General features: G+C 46.8%; 1 protein-coding gene and 1 pseudogene across 1 annotated transcript in view; both read right to left on the bottom strand.

Annotated features, from left to right (window-relative positions):
* Positions 1-23,555, bottom strand: part of LOC134736870 (cobalamin trafficking protein CblD-like) — a 33,971-nt pseudogene extending 10,416 nt beyond the window's left edge.
* Positions 1-25,485, bottom strand: part of ABTB2 (ankyrin repeat and BTB domain containing 2) — a 207,571-nt gene extending 182,086 nt beyond the window's left edge. Inside the window, exon 1 of the mRNA XM_055281951.2 lies at positions 23,562-25,485. Coding sequence (XP_055137926.1) covers positions 23,562-24,444 — 883 coding nt within the window. The 5' untranslated portion in view covers positions 24,445-25,485. The remainder of the gene's footprint in view (positions 1-23,561) is intronic.
* Positions 25,486-26,228: the final 743 nt, after the last annotated feature.

Here is a 26,228-nt window from a genome sequence, read left to right as displayed (position 1 = left end):
AACCCTATAGCACAAGTACTGTCACTTTAAAAAATAAACTGAGGCTCAGAAAGGTTTAATAATTTACCTACCCCTAGAAGTTCAAGAACAGGTAAAAGTAATTGAAGGTGGCAGGAGTCAGAATAATAGTTATGTGGGGTAGACACTAACAAGGAATGGCCATGAGGGTGTCTCCTAGGCAGGAGTGTTTTAAATCTTGATCTTGACCTGGGTAAGTTACATAGGGGCATGGCTGGGTAAAAATTCATCAAGCTGTGCATTTAAGACTCTGGACTTTATGCATCCCAATCTATACTAAAAGAGAAACAAAACAAAACAAAACAAATAAATAAGAAAAACAAACAAACAGAATTCCCAAAAACTAAAAATAAAATAAAGGAAAAACAGGCTGGGTATGGTGGCTCAAGCCTGTAATTCCAGCACTTTGGGAGGCCAAGGTGGGCAGATCACTTGAGGTTAGGAGTTCAAGACCAGCCTGGCCAACATGGCAAAATCCTGTCTCTACTTAAAATAAATTAGCTGGGCATCGTGGCACTCACCTGTAATCCCAGCTACTCGGGAGGCTGAGGCAGGAAAATCGCTTGAATCCGGGAGGCAGAGGTTGCAGTGAGCCGAGATCGTGCCACTGCACTCCAGCCTGGGCGACAAGAGTGAGACTGTCTCAAAAAATAAAATATAATAAAATAATAAAATAAAGGAAAAACAGGTAATGCCTCCACCTCAAATCACAGAGTGAAGATCCCAAAATTGAACCCAGGTCTCCCTAATTCCAAAACCTATGCTCTTGTCTCCTCTACTTTGTCAAATTCAGGAGACAGAGGCAGGACATGAGGATACGTTATACCTGGATGCCGGGATCTGCAAGCACATGACTGAGGTGTCTCAGACATCTCGGTGCTTCCCCTTTCCACTAAGAAAAGGGAGCCACAGGTGAAGAAAGAAAAAAAGAGCCACAGGCAAAAGTCATGATGCTGAGTGGTGATGATGGAAACAGAAAGGTCTAAACTCACACCAAGGCAAACACCATCAGATCCAACCCAAACGTTTCCTTCTCTTGGAAGGAAAATCTCCTGGCTAACATGAATGCTCCTAAGGTGACTCTAATGAAAGCCTTTACATCTGGCACAGCAAGGACAAAAACAACCCTGTCTTTGTTCAACTATTTTAGACACATACGGGAGCTTATGCCTAAGACCTGCCCCAACCTAAGAATCCAGGCAACTTAAATATCCCTACTGTTTTGTGTTCTCCATGTGAAAGCCACTGTGGCTGGAGGAGAAAAAACTCACTTCTCAGAGCATTTTGCACAGATGAGAGGCAATCAGAAAGGGTATGAATGGTGGCCTGTGGCATGGTTCAGGTGGTTCATGGGATAATAAATAGCTACCACCTATTGAGAACCCACTAATTTTTTAACCTCAGGTGCACAAATTGGATTTATCATAATCCTTGGTTCATGACCATTTTTAATTAGTTATAACGTGAACTCAACTCCCAAACAAAAGCTAGAGCCTTGGCAACCATCTACATGCATCTAAACCATATGACCCTGCCTCCCCTAATCCTTCCCTTTCCCTCTTCCCATGAGGCATAACCATCAACCGTGTTTCCCATCCCCTCACTTTCTCTCTTATATGGTATTTACTGTGCCTGTAATGTACTCCTTCAGCACATCTTAACATTTGGGTTTTTTTTTTCGTAACCAAACGTGTGATTTATTTTTGGAAGAAAGTAATTAAAACTGAGGCCTTTTTCCAATAAAGGGGAGAAATAACAATAACAGATAATACCCTAGTTACAAGCTAACTACCACATCCTATACAATGTGGATGTGCTCAACATGTATTCAATGATATGAATAATGAACATTTGCAATTTTAAAATCCCATATCACTTGCCAATGTTGTAAATTCATAAATGCTGAAATAAATACTTAGAAATAAGTATATTTTAAAAACTTTAGACTGACAGTGTTTACAGATCAACCCAAATATTACATACAAATAATACAGCAAATGAATGGACATTTCTGCTAATTTCCACTTAATTTTTTCATAATATGGCTGTCTGGTATTGCATTAGTGAAGACGCTTCCTACAACTACATGGGTACCCCAGAGACTATGACGAATCACTTTACAGCATCCAAGGTCATCAACAGAGAATCCTAAATGTCGGTAGCATTCATCAGTTTCAAAAAGAGTATTGTTTGTATATGGTCCAAAAAATGCCAAACCAGATGATGGGTCAGTAAAGTCAGCCCAATATCCCTCAGCTCAAAGAGCACAGCAAATTTCCTTAGCACCGTTGATGAACTTTTCTAAGCGCACTTCTCTTTCAGTTTCTACTTCTTCACTCTAAACAGTCATATCATTCTTAGTTTTCTGTGTTACAGTCAGAATGATTAGTTTGCTATTAGCTACTTCTGGAAAGAGTGATTCAAAATCTTTTCGCCACAATTCTGGACACGTTTGTATTGCACACTCCACTCTGGCACTTTCAAAGTTAAGTTTCTGCACTGTTAATTTCTTGTTCAACAGGTGCATCATTACCCTGAAATTCATTCACATATTGTGTCATCACAAACTCGTGTCTTTCACTTGATAAAGTTTCTGCTAGAACATCAGGCAAAGTTTTATAAACCAGGATTTTCTTCTGTGAAGCAGTCCCATTGAGGTAACCATCAAAACCTATGTTCCCAGGAAGCTGGAACCTCAGATCTTGAGGTCCAAATGGTCCCATAGTTTCATCAGGCCACACCGTTTGAGAGCATATATCTGGAGGTAGAATGGCCACATGAGACTCACCCAAACCTGACAACCCTGCGGTTGAAAAGGCTTTGGGATTGCCAAGGTTTTAACTAAAGAGCAAAATCCTGGGAGATAGGAAAACAGTCTGGCTCTGTTACAAAGCATATTGGCCAACTCTACCAGAGGGGACAGTTCACTAAATAGCATTCCTTTGAAAGTTATTCCAGTCACCACCACTGTCTCCAGCTGTCCCAAAACCTGACTGTTCTGCCATCCAATATTTGTTTTTAACTTTCTCTACATTGTATCATGCTGTATATAATCTTTTGAACTTATTTTTTTCACTTACTACTAAAGCTTATTCAACTCATTTTTCCTCCTGTTCATTCAATGTCAGCTGAGCCCATGCACCTTCTGAGAAGCATTGTTTACACTTTTGCATTTCACATTTACAACACCATAAGGCAGGTACTACTATCATTCCAAGTTTATAGATTAAAAAACAAATAGGTTGAGGTACTTGCCCAGCATCACATTAAAAAAGCAGCCAGGCCAGGCACAGCATTTTGGGAGGCTGAGGCAGGAAGACTGCTTGAGGCCACAAGTTTGAGACTAGCCTGGCCAACATAGTGAGATCTTATCTCTATAAAAAATTTTAAAAAATTATCCGGGCGTGGTGAATTGTGCCTGTAGTCCCAGCTATTTGGGAGGATGAGGTAGAAAGATCACTTGAGCCCAGGAGTTTGAGGTTGTAATGAGCCATGTTCGTACCACTACACTCCAGCCTAGGTGACAGAGGGAGGCCCTATCTCAAAAAAAAACAAAACAAACAAACAAACAAACAAACAAAAGCAGCTTACCTGCAGTTAGACCCGGGTTTGTTTCCAAAGCCCTTATTTCCCTACTGTAAGACTCAGGGTTAATGCTTGCTTATGGGTGGGCTCCCTCCCCATGCCAAAGGAAGGGTGGCCAAAGATAACCCCCAAACTGGTAGTCATCATCACCATCATCACGACTAACATACCGGAGACTCACACGCCAGGTCCTGTTCCAAGCATTTTACGAGGTGTAGTTCATTTAATCTTGTCCACAACTATCGTATGAGGGAAACAGGATTATCCCTTTCTTACAGACAAGTAAACTGAGGCACCAAGATATGAAGTAATTTGTCAAAGAAGAAGTGGATCCAAGATTTGAACCCAGGCAGTCCAGCTTCATACCCACACCGTCAATCACAAGGCCCTACTGCTTCTCAGTTGACTGAGGAGGACAACCACCTAAGTGCAAGTGAGTGGATTCGGATGAATGCTGGCTAAGAGGAGGCCTGTGCTGGGCTTGCACCTGGGTGGAAACTGCAGCACTTCTGGAACCTGGCTTATTTGTTGAGGAAGGCCCCGATTCTGGGCCTCTGTCTGGGGAGAAGAGTTGCACGCAGGGGCTGTGTAGGGAAGGAGGCAGGGGTTGAGGAGGAGGAATAGCAGACCATAACACAGACAGCCTTAGGATGGGCACAGCTGACTGGCTGCTGGTCTCAGCCTGGGGAAATAACAAGGTTCTCAAAACCAGGACTGGAAGGGCCAAAGGGCAGTACCTTGAGGAAAGATGGCACAAGCAGCTTTCTCAAAAAATTCTGACACTGTACTTATAATGCAGGATTCTTATTCAACCCAATAGCCTAATACTTTTGATTAAAACTTTCAGCATGGAAAACATGGGCTTTGAAGTCCGACAGTACTAATCTCAAACGCTGGCTCTGCTACTGGTGTGTATGTGTGACCTCCAGCAAGTCATTTCAACTATCTCAAGGCCTCAGTTTCCTCATTTGTAAAATGAAGATAAATAATGTGACCTACAGCTCATAGGCTGTAGTGAGGATTCCACAAGATACTGCATGCAAATCACTAGTGTCCTGCTCACCTCATAGTAGGCATTCGGCAAATATCAACCTATATTTTTATCACCACCAACTCATCACATTTGGTTGGAAAGATTAAACGAGATAGCATCCAATAAACATTGGTTATCTTTCTAACACCTCTCCCCACCTCCCCCTACTCAAATCACCCTAACCATGATCTCCACCTTACCACCCACAGAGAAGACCCTCAAAGACCAGCCTGCTATCTGCCTGGCCTTTCCCAAACTGTACATCCTCAAGAGGGTCCTTTGTCCCACACATACTCTGAGAGGAGCACAGAATAAAATCCACCTCCAGTGATGTAGATGGAATTCACAAACCTGCCTGTTTATCTAGAATCGCCACAAGAGTTGCTTTAAAAATACAGATGTCAGCCAGGCACAGTGGCTCACATCTGTAATTCCAGCACTTTGGGAGGCCGAGAAGGGTGGATCACCTGAGGTCAGGAGTTCAAGACCAGCTTGGTCAACATGGTGAAACCCTGTCTCCATGAAAAGTACAAAAATTAGCTGGGTGTGGTGGCGCATGCCTGTAATCCCAGCTACTCAGGAGGCTGAGGCAGGAGAATTGCTTGAACTCAGGAGGTGGAGGTTGCAGTGAGCTGAGACTGCACCACTGCACTCCAGCCTGGGCGACAGAGTGAGACTACTTCTCAAGAAAGAAAAAAAAATACAGATGTTCTGGCCGGGAATGGCGGCTCACGCCTGTAATCCTGGCACTTTGGGAGGCCGAGGTGGGTGGATCACTTGAGGTCGAGAGTTTGAGACCAGCCTGGCCAACATGGTAAAACCTCATCTCTACTTAAAAAAAAAAAAAAAAAAAAAAATTAGCTGGGCGTGGTGGTGTGCACCTGTAGTCCCAGCTACTTGGGAGGCTAAGGTGGGAGAATCACTTGAACAGGGGCAGGGCTTGCAGTGAGCTGAGATCACACCACTATACTCCAGCCTGGGTGACAGAGGGAGACTTCCTCTCAAAACAAAACAACAAAACAGATGTCTTAGCCCCACTTTTACATGCTTTCACTTAATAGATTCAGGGTGGGTTCCAGAATACGAATCTTATTTTAAAAACTTATTTATTACTATTACTTTTATAGAGACAGGGTCTCATCAGCCTTGGAGGAGAAAAGCAGAACCCAAGCCTAGGAATATCAACAGTAGGAACAGCGGCAGTGATGGTAGCAAGAGCACTCCCTAAAGCCTCTTCCATCGTCTTGAAATCAGCAATAGTATCTGCCTCTGCAGGATACTGTGTGGCTCAAAGGAGAAAATGCAGGTAAAACACTGTAACACATCTAAGTTCTTACTGTGTGCCAAGCCTTATGTTAACTGTTTTATATACATTTTGTTATTTTGTTTAAATAGTCACATCATCTCTGGGAGGTATTTTTTAAAACACCATTTCTCATCATGTTGACCAGGCTGGTCTCGAATGCCTGGCCACAAGTGATCCTCCCACCTAGGCCTCCCAAAGTGCTAGGATTACAGGTGTGAGCCCCTGCACCCAGTCCAGAACACCAATTTTTAAAGTGCTTCAAGATGTTTCTGCAACCAGCCAGCTCTGGCAATGAGTGACTTAAGGGAAAGGGGAGGAAATATGTGGGCTCATGCTACAGGTCACCACACCCCACTCCACACCACATCCTTCTGAGGCCTGAGGGGCTGTGGGGACAATGAAGGTGACCACAGCACAGATAACAAACAAAGCAACTATTTGGCAAGAAGAGTCCGAGTTACCCATTAACTATGAGTGATCTGTCAGTGCCAGAGAAGCCTCACAAAAGACGATGGTGTGGTCTGCCTGGGAGGGCCCTCAGTGAGGACCCAGTTACACCAATGGCAACACAATCATGCAATATCCTGGCCTTGTGTCCTTCCTGTTTTCTCTCTGAGATTGGTGCCTCCCTGAGTAGAACCATCCCCGGAAAGTAGGGATATCATCATTTCTTGGTACCATTTGGATTCCCCCAGTTTAAACTCCTCTCTTGTAACAATGGTGATGAAAATTACTGGATTCCCTACATACGGTTCCAAGTTATTTGGATTTCATCACTAGTGGCAGATTTAGCACATTCTGGATGTTGGCAAATGAGTGGCAATTGGATAAATACATGAGCACTTCACACCACAGATTAATCCTATAGAAAGAATCCAGCTCTGATTACACTGTTTGACTGGGTGGTGCTTGTTATATAGCTGGAACCAGCAGGAAGGCAGCAGGCTGGTCACCATGTGGGGTACCAAAATGACAACTGCACAGTCATGCTTTATGATAACTGCACAGTCATGCTTTTTAGTCCCACCATCCTCCAAAAAAAAAAAAAAAAAAAAAAGAAAGAAAGAAAAAAGGACAGGAAGGAAGGGAAGGGAAGAAGGAAGAATAAAAGACCACATAGAGTCCATAATATGCAAGTTTAACTTAGACACTCACTTTACACACTAAACCCTTTCTGGGTCACTTTTTCTGACTAGACAGATAATACATTCTCAAGGAGAAAATGCGAACAGTACATGAAAAAATAGTGCATCAGATGCATTGCTGGAAAGCAACAATGATGAAGATGGCAACAGTAGCTCATACCTGGTGGCTGCTACCTGCCATGTGTTGGGCTAAATGCTTTACTTAGCATCATCCCACTTAATTTGCACAACCAGCCTGCCAGGTAGTTTTAGTATAATCTCTATTTTGCAGATGAGAAGATTGAGGTATTGCAAAGTTAAATAATTAGCTATATGATCTAGCCAAGTGAGTGGGGGAGTCAAGGTGCGAACCCAGGACCCAGGTGTGACCAAATATCTTCTCAGAAGGACCCTTTCTACAGCTCAAGAGAGGACTCCTTTGGTCCTACTCTTCTCAAAGATACTCCTCCCGAAGCCACTCTCAGCTAAGATCTCACTGAAGGCTCTGTTAGACTCAGCCAAAGGACCACAGGTCATGTGAAGCACTAAAAACTTTAACCTCAAGTTCCAAGGAGCTCCAGATCCTGGCAGTAGCTGCCCTGGTGGCAGCTCTCCAGGTAGATACCAATAGGCCAGCTTTAGGCAAACACCTCTGAAAGAGTTCACCTCCCATGGTGGAAGAAACAGTCTCTGAATGAAAGCTCAGAAGAGCTCCTAGTTCAAACAAACAAACATCCTCTGATTTATGACAAGAAGCCAATCAACAAGCTCAGTAGGAAAGATGAGCCTTAGAGGAAAAAGCAGAACCCAAGCCTAGGAATATCAACAGTAGGAACAGTGGCAGTGATGGTAGCAATAGCACTCCCTAAAGCCCCTTCCATTATCTTGAAATCAGCAACAGTATCTACCTCTGCAGGATACTGTGTGGCTCAAAGAAGAAAATGCAGGTAAAACACTGTAACACATCTAAGTTCTTACTATGTGCCAAGCCTTATGCTAACTGTTTTTTATATACATTTTGTTATTTTGTTTAAATAGTCACATCATCCCTGGGAGGTATTTTTTAAAACACCATTTCGCTGACAAGGAAACAACTTGAGAGGGGCTAAGTGACTTGCCCGAGGCCACGCAGCTTGGAAATCATAAAACCCGACCTTGTGTCAAGGGTCCAGAGGTTAGAGCCACAAGAATCAATGGCCTTAATCTCCACTTCCATGAATCTTCTTGTTTCTGCAAACAGAGGGCTTCTGAGAAGCTGGGGAATGGTTAAAATTTTTAGACCTGTGAAAACCCAGAAAGCTGGCCCCAAGTGACCCACCACTGACCCACTCTAATGGCTGCGTTGTTGCACAGAACTGTCTGCGATGATGGAAATGTTCTATATCTGCATTGTCCAATATGGTAGCCACTAGCCACATATGATGAGGGAGCACAAGAAATGTGACTTGCATGACTGAGGAAATGATTTTTTTTTAACCTTATCGAATTTTAATACATTTAAATATACACCTGTGGCAAGTGGCCGCCGTATTGAACAGAGCAGCTCTGTGGCTCCTCTCACTCACAGCTTGCCAGGTCTCCTGGGCACCACAAGATGAAAGTTCTACAAAAACTCATGACTTCCCAGGCCAGGCCTCAGCGTGAACGGAAAAATAAAACAAATTTTACTTACTCCCAAGCAAATGCCATTGCTCTGATCTTGGAACGTTTTCAGCTGGAAGAGAGAAATGGCCATTTCCAAAACGAATGACCTCTCCCCATTTTCCTCCCTTTTAAAGGAAAAAGATTAAACGTGTAAAGCGTCCCCCATTAAATTACTTAGGAAAGGTTGCCACATTTTCTGGTGACAAATGCCTTTGGCTTATGATGACACAAGGACTCAAACATGGTAGAAAGGAAAAGCCAGATGGGTAAACAAGAAGAGGTCCCACACTCTCCAAGGTATCATAAATCAAGGAAATAGACTCAAGGAGCTAACAGCTTCCAAACATTCTTCCTCTTGAGCTATTTTAAGCAACCAATACACACAACCTTTCAGAGGCAATTTCATTCACACTAACAGAAGAGAAGCAATGTGCTTCATAGGGTATTATCTTTAAACACGCAGAGAAACAAATACCTACCCCACAGTTCTCAGGCGTGCTGGCTGGCCACCCCACTGGGCAATGTTACTATTTTCAGGCCCCCAGTGGCTCAGTTGTTGAGATGCAGTGAGGGATGCTTTGGCCTTGCTTCAGTTCCTCTTGTCCTCTTGGGCCAACCCATTCATTTCTTTGCTCAGGAAATCACTGCATGTGCTTCGTCCCCACCCAGGCCACTCCTGAGAACAGGAGGCCACAGGGCAAATGAGGACTTCAGAGCTCAAAGAGCCTGGCTGTGTCATTGACTAGCTATGTCACCTGAACTTCTCTGAGCTTGTTTTTTCAGCAGCAAAATGGGAGTAAGAGTATATATGATGGTAAGAATCACATGATATAATACATGTGAAGCACATGGGCCGGGGTCTGGTGCTTTGTAAAAGTTTGACCCACGGTAGGTCTGTGCTGGGTATCAGAGTTGAGAATTCAGTCTGTTGGCTTCTCTGGCTGGGGAGGGAACATACATGGTTGAAGAGTAGAGAATCAGGGGTAAGACTGCCTGGATTTGATTACAGTCTCCACCACTTATTACCTGCATGACCGTGAGCAAGCTACCAAACCTCTCTGTGACTTTGTTTCCTCCTCTTAAAGATGGGAATCACAGTATTCACTTCATTTACCAGTGGGGCAAATAACATCATATGGTGTCACTCCCATGTCATTTATTTATTTATTCATTCATTCATTCATTCATTTTTTGAGATGGAGTCTCACTCTGTCACCCAGGCTGGAGGGCAGTGGCGCGATCTTGGCTCACTGCAACCACCACATCCTGGATTCAAGTGATCCTGCCGCCTCAGCCTCCCGAGTAGCTGGGATTACAGGTGTGTGCCAGCACTCTGAGCTAATATGTTGCTCCCATTTTAGATCTAGCCATGACCTTTCCATGTAAACCTAACAGTTCAAGCTTCTCTTGAGTGTTCTTTGGTGATCCCTCTAGATGAGTTAGCCAAAGCTGCTGTGGCTGTGAAGTGAAGGAAAGTCACCATCCTAGGTGGGGCAAAAAGACATACTCCAGAACAAGGATGCTTTTACCACTAATAATAGTTAATGTCTACATTCTCACTACATACCAGGCTGTCCCAGGAATGCTACCCACATGGTCTGGGCCCCATGCCAGACCATTTATTTCAGAATATCTGGAGGTAGGGCCTTAAGACAGACAGACACACATACACACACTTTTTTTCTTTTGAGACAGAATCTCGCTCTGTTGCTCAGGCTGGAGTGTAGTGGTGTGATCTGCACTCACTGCAACCTCCGCCTCCCAGGGTCAAGCAGTTCTCCTGTCTCAGTCTCCCGAGCAGCTGGATTACAGGCGCCTGCCACCACACTGCCTCATTTTTGTATTTTTAGTAGAGACAGGGTTTCACCAAGTTGGCCAGTCTGGTCTCGAACTCCTGACCTCAGGTGATTTGCCTGCCTTGGCCTCCCAAAGTGTTGGGATTTCAGGCTTGAGCCACCACGCCTGGCCAACACTTTTATTTTTAAGCTATCCAGATAATACTAACATGAATCTAGGACTGAAAACCACTGAAACAACAACCCTATGTGCTAGGAACTATGGCAACCCCATTTAACAGAAGAGGAAAACTGAGGGCAGAGACATCAGCTATCTAGCTGGCAATCAGAGAGTGGCAACTCCTTCAGACCCCATCTCTTAGCTAGGCTGTGCACCCTGCCCCTCCTGAGCAGCTGAGGTCAAAGCATCCAACAGGCGGTTGGATACTCCCAAACCATTCGGACACGACTCTAGGCCCCATGCCTTCTCAAACCACCTAAGAGCGTTCTTTTTTTTCTGGCCAAATTTCAGACCCACACTTGACCTCCAGGAATCCAAAGCTGCCTGAAAAATGGAGTCTCGCTTTTCCAGAATTGAAGGACACAGACGCAAAGTCACAATGATCCACAGAACAATTGGACTAATTAAACAGCCCCCATTTTAATGACAGGAAACAACAGAGTTGATGATGTTTATTAAAGGCTGCTGGCTGCCTACAAAGAAGCTGGAAAGCAAAATTCAGGGGCTCTTATGGCCATCAGCCAAAGATCGTAAGACTGAAAATAAAATCTCTATTGTCTGAGTCTCTATGCAGCCCTGCTATACAGAGCCCACCCTCTGGAAGGGCAAAGAAGGGCGATATTTCAATCCAACATATGACTAATGAAGTTCAAGGTGGCCTGTCTCCCAGCCAACTTCCTATTTGTTTTTCGGAGACAGGGTCTCACTCTGTTGCCCAGGCTGGAGTGCAGTGGTGTGATACCGGCTTACTGCAACCTCTGCCTCCTGGGCTCAAGCAGTCCTCTCACCTCAGCCTCCCAAGTAGCCGGGGCCACAGACGTGCACCATTATACCTGGCTAGTTTTTGTATTTTTTTGTAGAAATGAAGTTTCACTGCGTTGTCCGGTCTGATCTCAAACTCCTGGACTCAAGCCATCTACCTGCCTCAGCCTCCCAAGGTGCTAGGATTACAGGTGTGAGTCACTGTGCCCAGCCCAACCTATTTGATACCTGTATGTGATTTGAGACAGATGACTAAAACCACGTTGGGATCTTTGGTGCAGTCCTGCTTCTTCCATACATAGGTCTCCTCACTTCAATGGCCACTCCCTCCTTCCAGCTGCTCAGACCATAGCAACTTGGTGTCATCCTTGATTCCTCTCTCACACCTCACACATCCAAGCTGTTGGCAAGTGCCAGTGGCTGGTCCCGCTGCTTCCACACTTGATACTAAAGTCAATTTCCAACACAATAGAGAGAGTGACCTTGTGGAAATACAAATCAGATCAAGTCACTCTGTGCTTGAGTCCCTCCAATGCCTTTCAGCTTACTCAGAACTAAAAGCCAATCAATTATTACCCAATGGCCTACCCCACTAACCACCCCACCATTTCCTCCCCAACCACATCTCCTGCTACACTCGCCCCAGCCACATGGAAGGAGCTTCTCCTTGGTGCTCCTCGAACCCACCAGGAATGCTTGCTATTCCCTCTGCCTGGAGCTGTCTTCTCCAGCCAGGCTGGCCTCATGGGATTCCCCTCGCTCTGCTTCATTATCCACAGGGCCTGTACCCTGCCCTCCTTCAGGCCCCTTTTATTCATTTGTTGCATCACCAGCTCCTGGAACAGTGCCTAGCACACAGTCCTCAATAAATATTTGTTAGATGAACAAACGGATGTACCCCAAACAGAACTCCTGGCTTCTCCCCTACACAGACCTCAGACTCCCCACCCCCGCCATCATCATTTGTCTCCTCAAAGACCAGTGTGGTAGAAAACACCACTTAGGATGCTTTACAAGCACCCACTGGCCAGTTGGGGGACATTGCGATGCCTTCTCAGAGGCAGCCCTACCCCTGAGGCCTTCTCACCTGCTACTGAATTGGGTCCCAGCATAGTCCCGGCCTGCCCAGCTGGTAATCAAGGGGATTAAGTCCAGAAGAACAGCTGCAAGCAACTTGCTTCCAAATTGTGTCCCCATGTACAACTTTAATTACCCGGCTGCTGAGATGGGTTGAAGAAGAAACAACCAGGTCCCTGGCTTTCACAAAAGCAACTCTTTTTTTGCCGTATGTTCTGCCTCTCCAGAAGATTTCATCGATTTTCAACTTGGGATTTGATGGGTAGATGGGCCGGTTGGGGAAGAGAAACAGGCAAGCCACCCCATTTCCCTAGCCTCTCATACTGACCTGCCCCATTCAAGCTATGTGACTGTGAAGTACATCAGGGTTCAGAGCCTGTATACCTCGGAGCATGCAGCTCCATGTCTCGGCCTTCAGCATTCCTGGCAGCCTGTCATCCTCAGTTACTCTCATTTTCCCCCTCTTTGAAACACCGGTCCTGCCAATGGCAACAAACAGCATTTAAAAATATCCTGCTGGATTATACAGCTCTGCCTTTGAAATTCCTCACAATGCCTGTCTCTGTCCCACATCGTATAAAGAAGGGTGTAGCATATTTAATTTTTTTTTTCTAGCTGCTCCCCTGCTATAAATACCCAAGTCTGGGTAGGCGGGCTTCAAACACATGCTGTATGAAGTCACCTCGGAGCTGGATCTCACCACAGTGCCGGCCTGCCAGGACCTGGACACAGCTGTCAAGCACTGAAGCACGAGGTCGGCCAAAAGCATGTAGCACTCATCTTTCTGGGGAAAGGGGCACAGGAAAACCCTGAGTACAGTAATCACAATTAATCTTAATATTAAAAAGATAGTGTTCAGCCCTATTACCAAGCCAGGTTTTCAAAGAGCTCGTCCAGCACCATCCTGGGCTGTTTCTTTCCCAAGGATACTAATTACAGGGCTCGACCTTAGGTAAATGACTGCACAGTGTCCCTGTGGGGTCTAGAAACATTATCACAGACAGAAAAGCCCTTGGGGAATCTGGTCCGACCTCTCCACATCACAGATAAGGAAACAGAGACCCAAGAGATGGAATGATTCACATCAGGTCACAGACGGGGCAAGCTCCACCCCTGAATTTTCTGGATCCAAATCCTCACAGCTCTGTACTGGATTGTTCTGGATGCTTGTGCACATATACCCGCTTGGTGTGTGAGTCTCAGGCTTGTGTTTATTAATAGCTCTCCTCACAGCAAATACTAATTTTCATATTTTAAAAGGTACAGACTAAAAAAAGTTGTAAAGGTTTCAATAAAAGCTTGGCCTCAACTGTAGGGAGAGTTTTCGTGCACTGAGAGGCCCATTTCAAATTCTTTGAGGTCCAATTTAATGTCTCCTCAACTCTAAACTTGTATGTCCAGACTTCCAAGTTTAGTTTTCCTGTTTAATTTTTCCATCATGGGCCTGACTCTCCTCAGCTTACTTTTAGAAAGCAAACCATGGGCCGGGCACAGTGGTTCATGTCTGTAATCCCAGCAATTTGGGAGGCCAAGGTGGACGGATCGCTTGAGGTCAGGAGTTCGAGACCAGCCTGGCCAACATGGTGAAACCCTGTCTCTACTAAAAATATGAAAATTAGCTAGGTGTGGTGGTGCCTGCCTATAATCTCAGCTAACTGAGAGGCTGAGGCAGAAGAATTGCTTGATCCTTGGAGGCGGAGGCTGCAGTGAGCTGAGATCGCACCACTGCACTCTAACCTGGGTGACAGAGTGAGACTTTGTGTCAAAAAAATAATAATAAAAATAAAGGAAGAAAGGAAACTGTGGGCCTCAAGTCACTAACTACAAAATGACTGTGTATGTATTTTTGCAATATGTTCATGAAGCTTACCTTTGTCAAGTGACAAGAAAATTCCTTCCCTTCATAACACTGGAGTCCGGAAAAAGACCGACACCTGAGTTATTAGCTAAGCCGTTGATGACCTATCACATCTTATTATTATCAGCAGAATTCAGCTGCACCTTAGGGACTCCAATTAAGATGACAATTAGCTATAAGGTGGTTCCACAATATTAAGCATTTAATATGTTTGAAATCTTTATTATCAATGCTCTGGAAACACATTAACTAAGAATTAAAATGTCAGCATCTCTGAGAATTGAGCTTTTATTGTCCAAAATAATAAACCCTAAACTGGAAGTTGAATATTGTATACATCAGTCGGACTTAACACCGAAAAAAAAAAGTTCTGGGACCATCTTCTCTCACCCTGTTTTATGCTCCACGATTAAGAGTACTGCTTTGGCAAGAGTCAATCCAATGGCCTCATTTAACACGTTTGCCAGTCTTGACCTTCATTCTGTACTGGGATTGCTTTGGCCTGAAATGCTACGTTCAGGGCCATGGAAGAAATGCAAAGTCAGAGCCAAATTCAACAAGAAAAGAAGGGCTGATAGAAGCCTTGTTCTTCAACCCCTCACAACCCAAGTGTGCTCAGTTAAGGTCTTCTTTTAATGTTTTTACTGCTAGGACAGCAGACGGGTGCATTTTTGAGGTCAAGCTTTCAATCACCAAGAGGAGTAATTGGAGGTCTGGGGCCATGGTTAAGATGAGCTAGGGAGAAGACACACTCAATTTCTGAATTATGAAAATAAGTTTTGGAAAACTCTCATCCTGTACTCTGGCAGGCTTCTTAACATCTGGATAAAAGATGTGGGAAAGCTTTCCTTTTTCCTGTGTTATCTCCACTGTTCCTGCTTGTCACGTATCTGAACCTTCCACCCAAACAGGAGAACTTGCTGTTCTCCAATACATACGCGTTGGCTTCCAGGTCTTTGCTCACACTGTTCCCTCTGCCTGGAAGCCTCTGGGGGCTCTGCATCCCCTCCCGTCTCCGCAGTCGCAGCTCTACCTGCCCAAATCACTGGCACGCCTGCCACATACTCCACAAAGAAACCCTGACTTCCTTCCACCCAGCCAGCCAGGAGTCATCTCTTCCCTTTAAGCTTTCTAATCACCAGAAGCTTTAAGGTCCCCGACTATGGGATGGAAGTTATATCTACCTTCCAGAGGGGCTGGGAGGATTAAATGAAACAGCTCCTGAAAAGCGCCCGCGATGGGGCACCAGCAATGTAGACTAGACAGTGGAGTTTATCGCCATTGCTCCCCTCTTTGTTTGAAGGCGGTCACTATAAACTTCTTTGTAACTGTCTGTATATATGCTTTGCTTTCCCTACCAGATTCTAAACACTTCTAAACTCAAAATAGGCAAGATGCTTGTCCCCTGCTAATCTGTCTCCATTGCCTTGGATGTAGCTGGCACTCAGTGAGCAGTTGATTAATGATGCCGGCGTGGCATTCCTCAGGAGTACTTGGGCTGTGTTCCTTATGTATCTCCTCCCAATCCTGCATGCAGCTCCAAGCACACAACCAAAGCTGCAAAACCACTTAGGCCTTTTTTAAAACAAGCAAGAAGACCACAAAGTGTGTTTACATGACAGGCCAGCAAAACACAAAACACCTGCTATGATCTGTGGCTGAGGATTTGGCGGCTGCCACAAGCAGGGTCCAATATCCACAGCAGAATTGCTCTCTGGGGGCCTGGAGCTTTGAATGTGCACCGTCGCTGTCATCCTGGCAGAGGTGGGCTTGAGCTCAGAGGGAGAGATCTAATCTCTCTGCCCACTGCCAGACCACTTGTTGTTGGGGGTGATCGAACCATAACTGAGCAAGGTGCAAGGGTGCTTTTTCCAGATTCCATAACTTCCTCCTACCTCCACAAACAAACTGTCAGCCACCAAGGAAAGCCTTGTGAGTAATACCCATCTCCCTGAGATTTGGGTCGTGACCCTCCTTGCACTAGAGACTTTGGTGAAAATGAACACAATCAGTGGATCCAACACAAGTTAGTTAAAGACAATTAGAATATCTTATGTGTCAGGCATAACACAAAGTCCCTCACAGGGACTCTTATGAAATCCTCACAACCATCCTATGAGTTGGATACTATTTTCAGTCCTATCTTAGAGAGCTGTGTTTCACAGCCAAGGGTGAATTTGCTCCCCAGGGAATGGGAAAAGTCTGGAGACATTTTTGATGGTCTTAACTGGTGGTGGCTATGAAGCATCCTACAATGCTCAAGACAACCTCATGACAAAACATTAACCAGTCCAAAATGTCAATGGTGCCCCGTGATCAAGGAAGAAACTAAGGCATGGAAGTGAAACAACTTGCCCAGGGTCACACAGTTCCCAAGTGAGGTTATGAGGAATTACAGCCAGGCAGCACCCCCCGTGCTGTGCTCTCACCCGCAAGCCTGGCTGCATCTCTCACATCCCAGGGCACTGAGTATGCATAAGGCACAAGCCTCTCATTTTACAGTAGAGGAAATAGAAACTTAGTGTGACTTGCTTGAAGGCCTAGGTCAGTAAGAGGCAAATCAATTTGGGACTCAATTCAGACTCCAAAGCCTGGGCCCTTCAGTGCTTTGCTACATCGCTGACTCATTCTCTCCCTGTGCTCTAAACACTGAGATGGAGGCAGCAGCCGGGCACCATGGGGGCCTCGGAGGAAATCAAAGCCCCCTTCAAACAGGCTCTTCTGCCAACTCCAGGACAGGTGCACCAAGCTCCCTGAGACCAGTGACCTAGACTCAAATCCCTCTTGGTGCCTTCTCTCCTTCATGTATTTGCCTTTGCTGAGCTGACTCGCCCCTCCTTTAGAAGAGCATCACAGTGTACTCTGTGGCTTCTCTATTCAGCTGAGCTTATTGGTCACCAGCAGGTGACACTTATAAAGGCCCTCCCTGGGCAGCAGAGCTCTCTGTGCCCCCTTCTTCCATCCCCAGGAGCAGCAATAATGGCTCTTTAAAATCAATGGCAACTTTAGGGTGGGGAGAGCCAGCATGCAGCATTTAAACAGAGTAACAGCATCCTTTGGAGGAAGATACACCCCTGGGTGTCAGTGCCTGCTCTTTCACTGTGGTCGTGAACACTCACTGGCCTAACAAATGTAAAGTGTCTGGACACCATAGGCCATTAACAAACAAGACCTATAACAAGTGTTGTTCTTGCTATGAGTTTGACCCTAGCTGCCATTTGAATGGGGCCAAGTACTGACCTGTATTTGCTACCTTGGACTCTGTAATTTTTTAAAGGAAAAGCACAGGCTTGGGGCTTGAGCAAAATGGGACTTAGTCATTATTGAGCTTAGTTATTATTAAGCTGTGAATTCTGGACTCACAGAGACCTCTCAGTGAAAGGACACACATTCACAGGATTCTTAAGGGGACCTAGAAAGCTCACAGATGAGAATAAGCTTGAGGTGTTGCGGAAAAGTCAGACCTATTACTACAGCTGCAGAAGAGTAGAAATAGAGGCAAAGCATCTACCCATTGTCCTGTCGGACAAAGGATGAATACTGATGGTGAGGTGGGATAAGGACAAAGCTGAGGATGTGCAACCAAGTGTCTCTGGTTTGTTTCAGAACTTCCCATTCTTGGGATGCCAACCCAGGAATGTCTTGACAATTGATTACCTTGGTTCAGTCCTCAGACTGGAGGCAGATGGAGTCGGACACAGATGTGAACTCTTCTGAGCAATAGTCATCAACATAAATTGTCCTCTGGGGCAGCTCTGTTGGCAAGGGGGCGATTGGTATTTCCATTCTTAAGGAAACCTTCAACTCAATCCTCCTGTTGACTTATCTGTGGCCTGCTGTACTAGATGTCTGTTGTGAAGCCCTTCCTCTTTGGGTATCATACACTGAAGACATTCTCCTAACCTGAAAACTCCCCCAACTCACATCTTGCACATCAAAGCCAGACTTGGGAACCCTGCTAGAAATCAGGGTACCCAAAGGTTGAATGTAGCCCCAAAATGCTGACTCTATTCACTGAGAACAACTTGGAAATTTTCTGGCTTGGTAGAAATGGGGGACAGTTCTGATGTATCAAAGGAATTCAAATACAAATTTTAAACCTGTATGGCGGAATCTATCATTTGCCCCGCATTTATAGAGCATATATTGTAGACACTATGAGAGGTAGAGGGAAGACAACAATGCCTATGAGTCCACGGTTAGATGGGAGAGACACACACAAGCAGGAAATGATTTAAGAATATGCCCTGGGTGCTGAGGAAACATCACAAAGGGATGACTCTTCCACTTGGGGGAGTCAGGTAGAGCTTTCAGGAGGAGGAAGTGGAACGACTCTACTTTGTTCCTCTTACAACTTAAGGCTAGGGTTGCCTTTCTCAGGCATGCAAGAAAAAAAAAATTTTCATTTCCAAAGCTTGCTCTGTTTCAGTTTTACCAACTCTCTTGGCTTTAATAAAATGGTTAAAGAGATAGGAAGCGGCCCTCATCCTTCAGACTACCCAGGTGTGGAAACTGATTAAACACCACTTGACAAGCTCAATCAACCCTTGCTGCTTCAGTTGCTTCTCTCAGTAGAAATTCATCCTACAATCTCATCGCTAAATAAATCCTACAACCAGAAGAGGTTTTATCCCTGCTTTACACACAGCCCTTTTCTTTCTCAGCTCTAAGTGAGATGTTGAGACTTCTCTCAGCTGGTGAATAACTGAATCATTCGAAAGTCCTCAGTCACTATTTTTGTCCTAAAGGTCCTTAGTAGTATTGATATTACTGGCTATTACTAATAAACCTTCAGAGAAGCATTCCTTGACTGTCATTTAAATTAGCCCCGTCACACCATCCCATTACCCTGCCCTTTAAAAAAAAAAATTTAAACAACATTCACTACCAAGAGAAAATCCTTACTTATTTATTTTTTCTCATTTCCTCCACTGGATTATAAACTTCATGAGAGGAGCGCTTTTCCCCTTGTTCATTGCTTAGTCCACAGCACTTTTAACAGTGGTGGGTACAGGGTCAGTGCTCAATAATTGTTGAATGAATTTACTATTTATTGAGCATTTACTATGTGCTAAGATCTTTAAATCTATAGTCTCATTTAATTCTCATACCAACCATATAAGCTAGGTGCTCTTACTAGGTCCCATTTTGCAGATGACAAAATTGAAGGTTAGAATGGTTAAGAAAATTGCACCAGGTCACTCATGTAAATGGCAAAGGTATGTATGCCCAGGCGTGATGGGTCATGCCTGTAATCCCAGCACTCTGGGAGGCTGAAGCGGGAGAATCCCTTGAGCCCAGGAGTTTAAGGCCAGCCTGGGCAACATAGCAAGACACTGTCTCTACAAAAATAAAATTTAAAAAATTAGCTGGGTGTGGTGGCATATGCCTACAGTCCCAGCCACTTGGGAGGCTGAGGCAGGAGGATCCCTTAGAACCCAGGAGGTCAAGGTTGCAGTGAACGATGATTGTACCACTGCACTCCAGCCTGGGTGACACAGCAAGACCCTGTCTCAAAATAAATAAACAAATAACAAAATAAAATAAAATAAATGGCAAAGGCAGGCTTCAAACTCTCATGGTGAATCCAAAGTCTTGTGCATGTTACCACTAGGATACAGCAATCCTTTTGTACACCCTGGATACTTCTTCGGAGCAAGAATATTCTCACCAATATCCTATCACTTAATCAAGAATCTAGAAATTGAGGAAGATTTTCTAAAATGCCACAGACACTCACAAAAGCTTAGTAAGAAGAATGACCAAGAAGAAACCTAGTAGTGATGCTCAGCATCAAACTCACATATGGGAAGTGATGGGGGAGAGGGGGGAGAGACAGGAGAGAGGAGAGTAGGGAGGGAGATGAGTGGATGCGAAAAGTTTCTATTTTCTGCAAACTCCTTGTTTATAAATACTACTCTATTAAATTGGTTTCTCTACCTCCCGTAAGGAAGTCATGAATATATCATCATTTAATGGCCTTACCATGGGACTGGGGACATCAATACCAAATGAGCAACGATATATAACTCCTGCTGCTCTACGGAGCTGGGATCACGTTTTATAAACACTGCAGAATTTTATTATCCATCTTGCACTGAGCAAAACCATATTTGTCCTGCATTCTGAGTAATGGACAGGAATAGATGGATTAGGGCCCTTAAATTCTTAGTTGGAGGACATTAAGTTTAAAAGCCCTATATAGCTGACTCAAATGCATGTGCCCATGCTGTATAATTAGCAGGCATAACAACAACAAATATATAATTTAAAGGGAAGACCAGCAGGACAAGAATTCTAACCAGCACTCTCCTTCCCATACGCAGTCATTCCCCAGTTGGTCTTCAGCTGTGTAAACTGTAACCTTGCTGGCCTTGGGGTAATTTTAATATAACAAAGGTTTGGACCACTCCATTTTGTTCCTAAGCAGTTTATGCTTCCCTCTGAAGCCAGCTTTCAGGCATAAGTAATTCATTGCCCCTCTACTAAACATTCATTTCACTTTGTCTAAAGGGACTTAATAAATCAGGCTGCTTATTGTTTAATGTGGCCATCCCCTGGTTTTCATTTATAAAAAATGAGCATCCAGTTGCTAAGTGGAAGTGAATGGTCACCTCGCCTGCAAGAGAGTTCCCTGGAGACCCGAGAATGTACAGAGGGAGACACTTTGGCTCTGAGCATCCAGGGAGCTTTGTTGTCTGCCACAGAGAATCCTGCTCTCTTGACTACCAAGAATTAAGGAGGATTGTTTGGAAAGGGGAGGGGGCAAGGAGGAGGCTAAAACATGGGGTCATGGCTGGGTGTGGTGGCTCATGCCTGTTGCCTGTAATCCCAACATTTTGAGAGGCTGAGGCAGGAGGACTGCTTGAGCCCAGGAGTTTGAAACCAGCCTGGGCAACATAGCAAAACCCTGTCTCTATTTAAAAAAACAAAAGGTGGTGGTGGGGCTAGGGGCGGGGGTTGGTGGTGCCAAAAGACCAACTTATAAAGGAAATCCCAAGGAATGCTGACCCTAGATAAGAAATAGTTCTTTGGTTGGAAGCCCTTTAGCAGAAGATATCTGTTTTCTAGCAGCTTCTGGCCACTTCGCATCTTCAGGGTGTCCTGGGTAGGGAGTTGGTCTTCCTTACTTCAATTTGCAGTTAGAAAAGCTGGGAGAAGCTTCTCAATGTGCTGGGCACCTCTTCTGCATGAAAAATTTGTTTTTGTTTTGTTTTGCATCTACGGTTCCACCCTTATTCTTGTTTGGCTTATAGGGTTAGGTCTTCAGTCTTTTCTCCTAGGAGCCTGCCTTTACTTCTTTGAGTTCAGTTTGGGCCTCCCCTCAGCCAAAAGTACAGAACTCTTTCCCTCAATTATGACCACTGGATGGAAATCCCCTGGCCCTCCACTTCCTGCCCTGGAGCTGCTGTTCCCAGTGTTGACGCCACAAACCTGGAGGGTGAGGCACAACAAGCAGCTGTGACATCATCAATTGAGATTCAGGACTGACCTTAGCTCTGACCTAAGAGGAAGAAAATTAAGCAGCAGATGCTCTTCAATTCCCAGCATCTCCTTTGGCAGTGCCAGAATTTAAAAACAAAACCAATAATGTCAAAGTAAGGCATGTTTGGTACAGAGTGTCTTCAAAATGGGCCTAACATGTCAACTGTTCTCCTCGAAAACTGGACTAATCAAAAACAAAGCATAAGATCTGAGAGCTATAGTCCAGTAAGAAAAACAAACAACAACAACAACAAACCAGAAAAACAAAGCTGTTTCTTCTCCACCAGCGTCCAAAACCTTAAAGGGGCCTACCTGGATTCAAACTGGATTCAAATTCCAGTTTTGCCCTTTAACATCTATGTAATGTTGGGCAGATTATTTAACTGCTGGGTACCTTGGTTTCGTTATCCGTAAAATGGGCATAATACTATACAGTAAGTACCTACCTAATAGGCTTAAGTACTTGAGTTAAATATAAAGTGCTGAGAATAATGACACATTAAGTGTTATTTTACATTTCAGCTATTATGATTATGTTAAACCATGTTTTGACTTCTTTTATCCCTTTCCAGTCTCCATCTGACCTCTTCCGCTGCCTGCTTATTTGCCACTGAAAGCTGCCCCACAAATGGCCTTCCAATCAGATTGTAAGGCTGTTTAACCATAATACCATTCTGAACAGTTTATGGTGCTGACTCCTCAAACTGAAGTCTTGTAGGTAGTTTGCAGTTGAATGCAATGTCACACCCCCTAACATTGTCAGGGAAAAGGTCATGTGCTTTGCTTCCATCCTTTGCACCAAATCCATGCTATCTTCAGAGAAGTGCAACCACCCAATGGTTCCTTTCCCAGACTTGACCCCATGCGGTTACCTATCCCTCCATCTCTTCCCCTTGATGGGCCACCACTCTTTTCAGGAAAGAACATTTGATACAATGCAAGGTTTAAACCAATGGCTCACTTGGTTGGTGACAGCTTGGAAAAATCAGGTCTCAGGAGACAATCTGTAGTTACTTTTCTGGGAAGGGGAGTCGGGGTCCCCAGGTTTCATCATTCCTGGGCACATATGGTTAAGAGCGAACCACTACCCCTCCATCCCCCAAGACAGCGCCTGACAGCATCCTTCAGCCCAGCAAAGCACAAGGCGCAGCACCAGATCTTGGGCTTCCCACTCCCCTCCGCCCATCTCACTTATCCAAGGTTCAGGTCTTTAAGTTGGGACCCTTTGGTTGCTGCTATTGAGCTGGGGAAAACTAGGGGGCAGAATCAGTCAATCTGCCCAGCTATTGGGGAAAGACAGCAACTAGAGACCTAGTCAAGCACGGCAAAGAGCCACGGGGCAGTAAGTTTCACTTCAAGAGGTTCAGGAATGGCTTGGTCAAGAGATTCAATCTCACCCAATCAATGAGCAGATAGTAACAATGCCACGCAGAACAGGATGGAGATCATTCACGAGTTTACCCTCCAAAAGTCAGTTACCCTTAGAACAATCTCTGGCAAGTGCCATGTAATGAACCCTATCCTCAGACCAAACGTTTTCTCCCAAAGAACTGGCACAGCCACCAGCTTTGTCTCAGGAAATTCACTCCCCCAGTAGCCCAGGGCGGGATTTCTTGCCTACCCAGTCTGCCAGTCCGAGGCCCGCGCGCTTACCATTGGCGTTCTTGCCGCAGATGAGATGCTCATAGGGCTGCAAGACGCCCCAGAGCTCGGCGTCGTTGTTGATGACCATCTCCAGGGCCTCAGCAGACACCTCCCCGCCTCCGGCCCCTCCGCCATCAGGACTCTGGCTGGCCATCACCCTGGCCCGGATCTCCTCCACCAGGTTCTCCATGCAGGCGGTGAGCGAGATGGCTGCGTACTCGTGGATGCGCACGGAGATTCGGGTGTCCACCATCCAGCGGAAAAAGCGGCCCACTGAGAAGGTGAGGCCGCAGCGCGCGGACTTGCCCCGGCGCAGCCCGTCGCCAGCGCTCATGCTGTACAGGGACAGCGCCTTGACGGCTGCCAGCGCGCAGCTCTCGGCCAGCGCCCAGCTGTGCACCAGGCGCACGGCGCTCTGCACCTCAAAGCGGGTGCACTTGGCGTGCAGCACGCTCAGGCGCTGCGCCTCGCGGGCCACGCGGATCAGTGCCCTGCGGAGCAGCCCGGCCAGGCGCCTCACCGCCTCGGCGGAGAACTGGGGCAGCCGCCGGCCGCCAGCGCCTTTGCGGAGCACCCGGGCCACGTCTCCCTCGGTCCAGGGGAACTCCTCCAGCTCGGGGAGCCGCGGACAGCGCGAGAAGAGGTCGGCCACTTCGGGGTCCTCGGGCAGCACCGTGTTCACTGTGTCCCAGCTGTTGTGGCGGCTGTTCATGGAGCCGGAGTAGCACCACCAAGCCGCCCCGCGGTGCTGCTGCGCCGAAGAGTTGAGCGCCTGCGAGTTGGACTTGGAGGACGAGAGGCTGAGCGAGCGGCACGAGTCCCCGGCCCCATACCCGGAGTCCAAGGTCAAGTCCTCCAGCGTCTTCAGAGTCGAGCTGTACGTCCCGGCCATGGGGAGCCTGCCGAGGGCGGCGTCGCCGAGAGAGGGGCGCTCACAACTCCATGCCCTCTTCCCCAAGTGGGCAGAAACAAGCTCTAGGCTCTCCGGGCCACCCTCCTTCCTCTCTGCGTCGCGGGGCTCGGCGGCCGCATTGCCCGCCCGGAGGCCGCGGGAAGGTGGGCGAGATCTGTGGCCAGCAGGAGCCCCACGCTCCCGGCGTCCCGACTCGAAGCTGTCACTGGAAAGACCCCCGTCGCTCCCCCTTGGCACTCCCCCTTGCCCACCTCTAATTCCCACAAGCTGAGCGTCAGTCCTCCACAGAGAAGGAATCCCGGGAGAACAGGGCGGCGGCGGCAGAAGGAGGCGGCGGCGCAGGGCGCAGCGCGAGTCCGGGACCAGCCGGCGAGAAAACGCTCTGCAAACTTCTGCGCTGCGCCGGCCGGCGGCACAGCTGGGTACCCGGCTGCGTCCGACATGCAAATAACCCCGGGCGGCTCACCAATCACCGGCCGCGATGGGCGGGGCTGCACCAATGATCTCCGAGGGGGCGGTCACTATGCAGATTTCACTCTGCCGCGGGTGAAACCCCGCGGCGGAGGAGGCGGGGCTGGGGGCCGAGGGTCGGGCACGCGGCTGGGATGGGGGTGGGGATGGGGAGTGGGGGAAGGGCGAGCCAGCCAACTGGGAGGTGGAGGTGGAGACCGGAAAGCAGCGGTCGAAACGATAGCTCTGGAGCTCAAGATTTAAAGAAAAATGCAAAGGAAAAGCTACAGGGCGCTGCCCCCTTCCCGCCACCCAGGCTTTGGGCGTTCGCTGCTCGCTTTCGAGCCCTCCGCAGCCAGGCGTCCCGGGGTGGGGGCCAGGAGAATGGGGAGGGCCCCATCCAGGCGCTCCACCTCTCCTCCACCTTCCGCCAGGCCCCTCCCGCAATCCGAGATGAAACGCTGGCTGTGTTTGGAGGGAGGAGGGACGTCCCTGCCTCTCTTTCCAAGTCCGTCTGGTTTCTTTGCGCTGCCGTCTAGGCTCCAATCAGGACAGAATTTCTTAACCTGGTATCTGATCAATGGACGGGCCCCAGGAAGCCTGTGAGTGCCTCCGCCCATTTGTAGTTTCACCTGCAGTTTTCTCAGTACCACTATGGGGAGAGGGCACCAACTTTTGTCAGATTCTCAAGAGGATCCGTGACTTCCCTGTTACCGCTGTGTGACGATACCACTTGCTGTCAGGTGGATCCTTTTTGTCCGAGGTAGACAGTATTCTTACAGGAAGAATGAGAAGAAGGTGGCAGAGCAATCCCTAGCCCCGGCCTGCGCTCGGAACACCTAGCTGGATGCAGGTGTTCGCCTCCTAAGGCGTGCGGGTGGGCGAGCCGTATGCGCCCGCGGGACCCAGTTCCTCCGGGGTACAATGAGTGGCTGACCTCCAGGCAGCGCCAGTCCCAACCTGCCTCGGGGCGGGTGTCCCAAGCCGTCCGCCAGAGCGCTGTTGGTTCAGCAGTCCCATGCCCGGTCCAGGCACGTCCCGCCGCTGCCCTGTGGCTACTCACACGCACGTGCGCGAACGGACCTGTGCCCCCTCCAGTGGAACCGCAGACTCAAGGCGGGGATTGTGCATTCGCTCTCCCCAAGTCAGCCTCCCCTACTCCTGAATGGCTCCTTTGTGTTGCATTTTACACAGTTCTGACCTTGGGCCGTGAGTTGGATATGAACTAGAAATGTCTGGTTTGTCTCTTTCCTTCTTAAATTAATGGCCTTTACCCCCGGTGAAACTGCTTTTTATTTGGCAGTTTTGCTTAA

This window comes from Symphalangus syndactylus, chromosome 6, assembly GCF_028878055.3.
Source record: "Symphalangus syndactylus isolate Jambi chromosome 6, NHGRI_mSymSyn1-v2.1_pri, whole genome shotgun sequence".
NCBI lineage: Eukaryota > Metazoa > Chordata > Mammalia > Primates > Hylobatidae > Symphalangus > Symphalangus syndactylus.
This window is presented reverse-complemented; position numbering and strand designations above follow the sequence as displayed.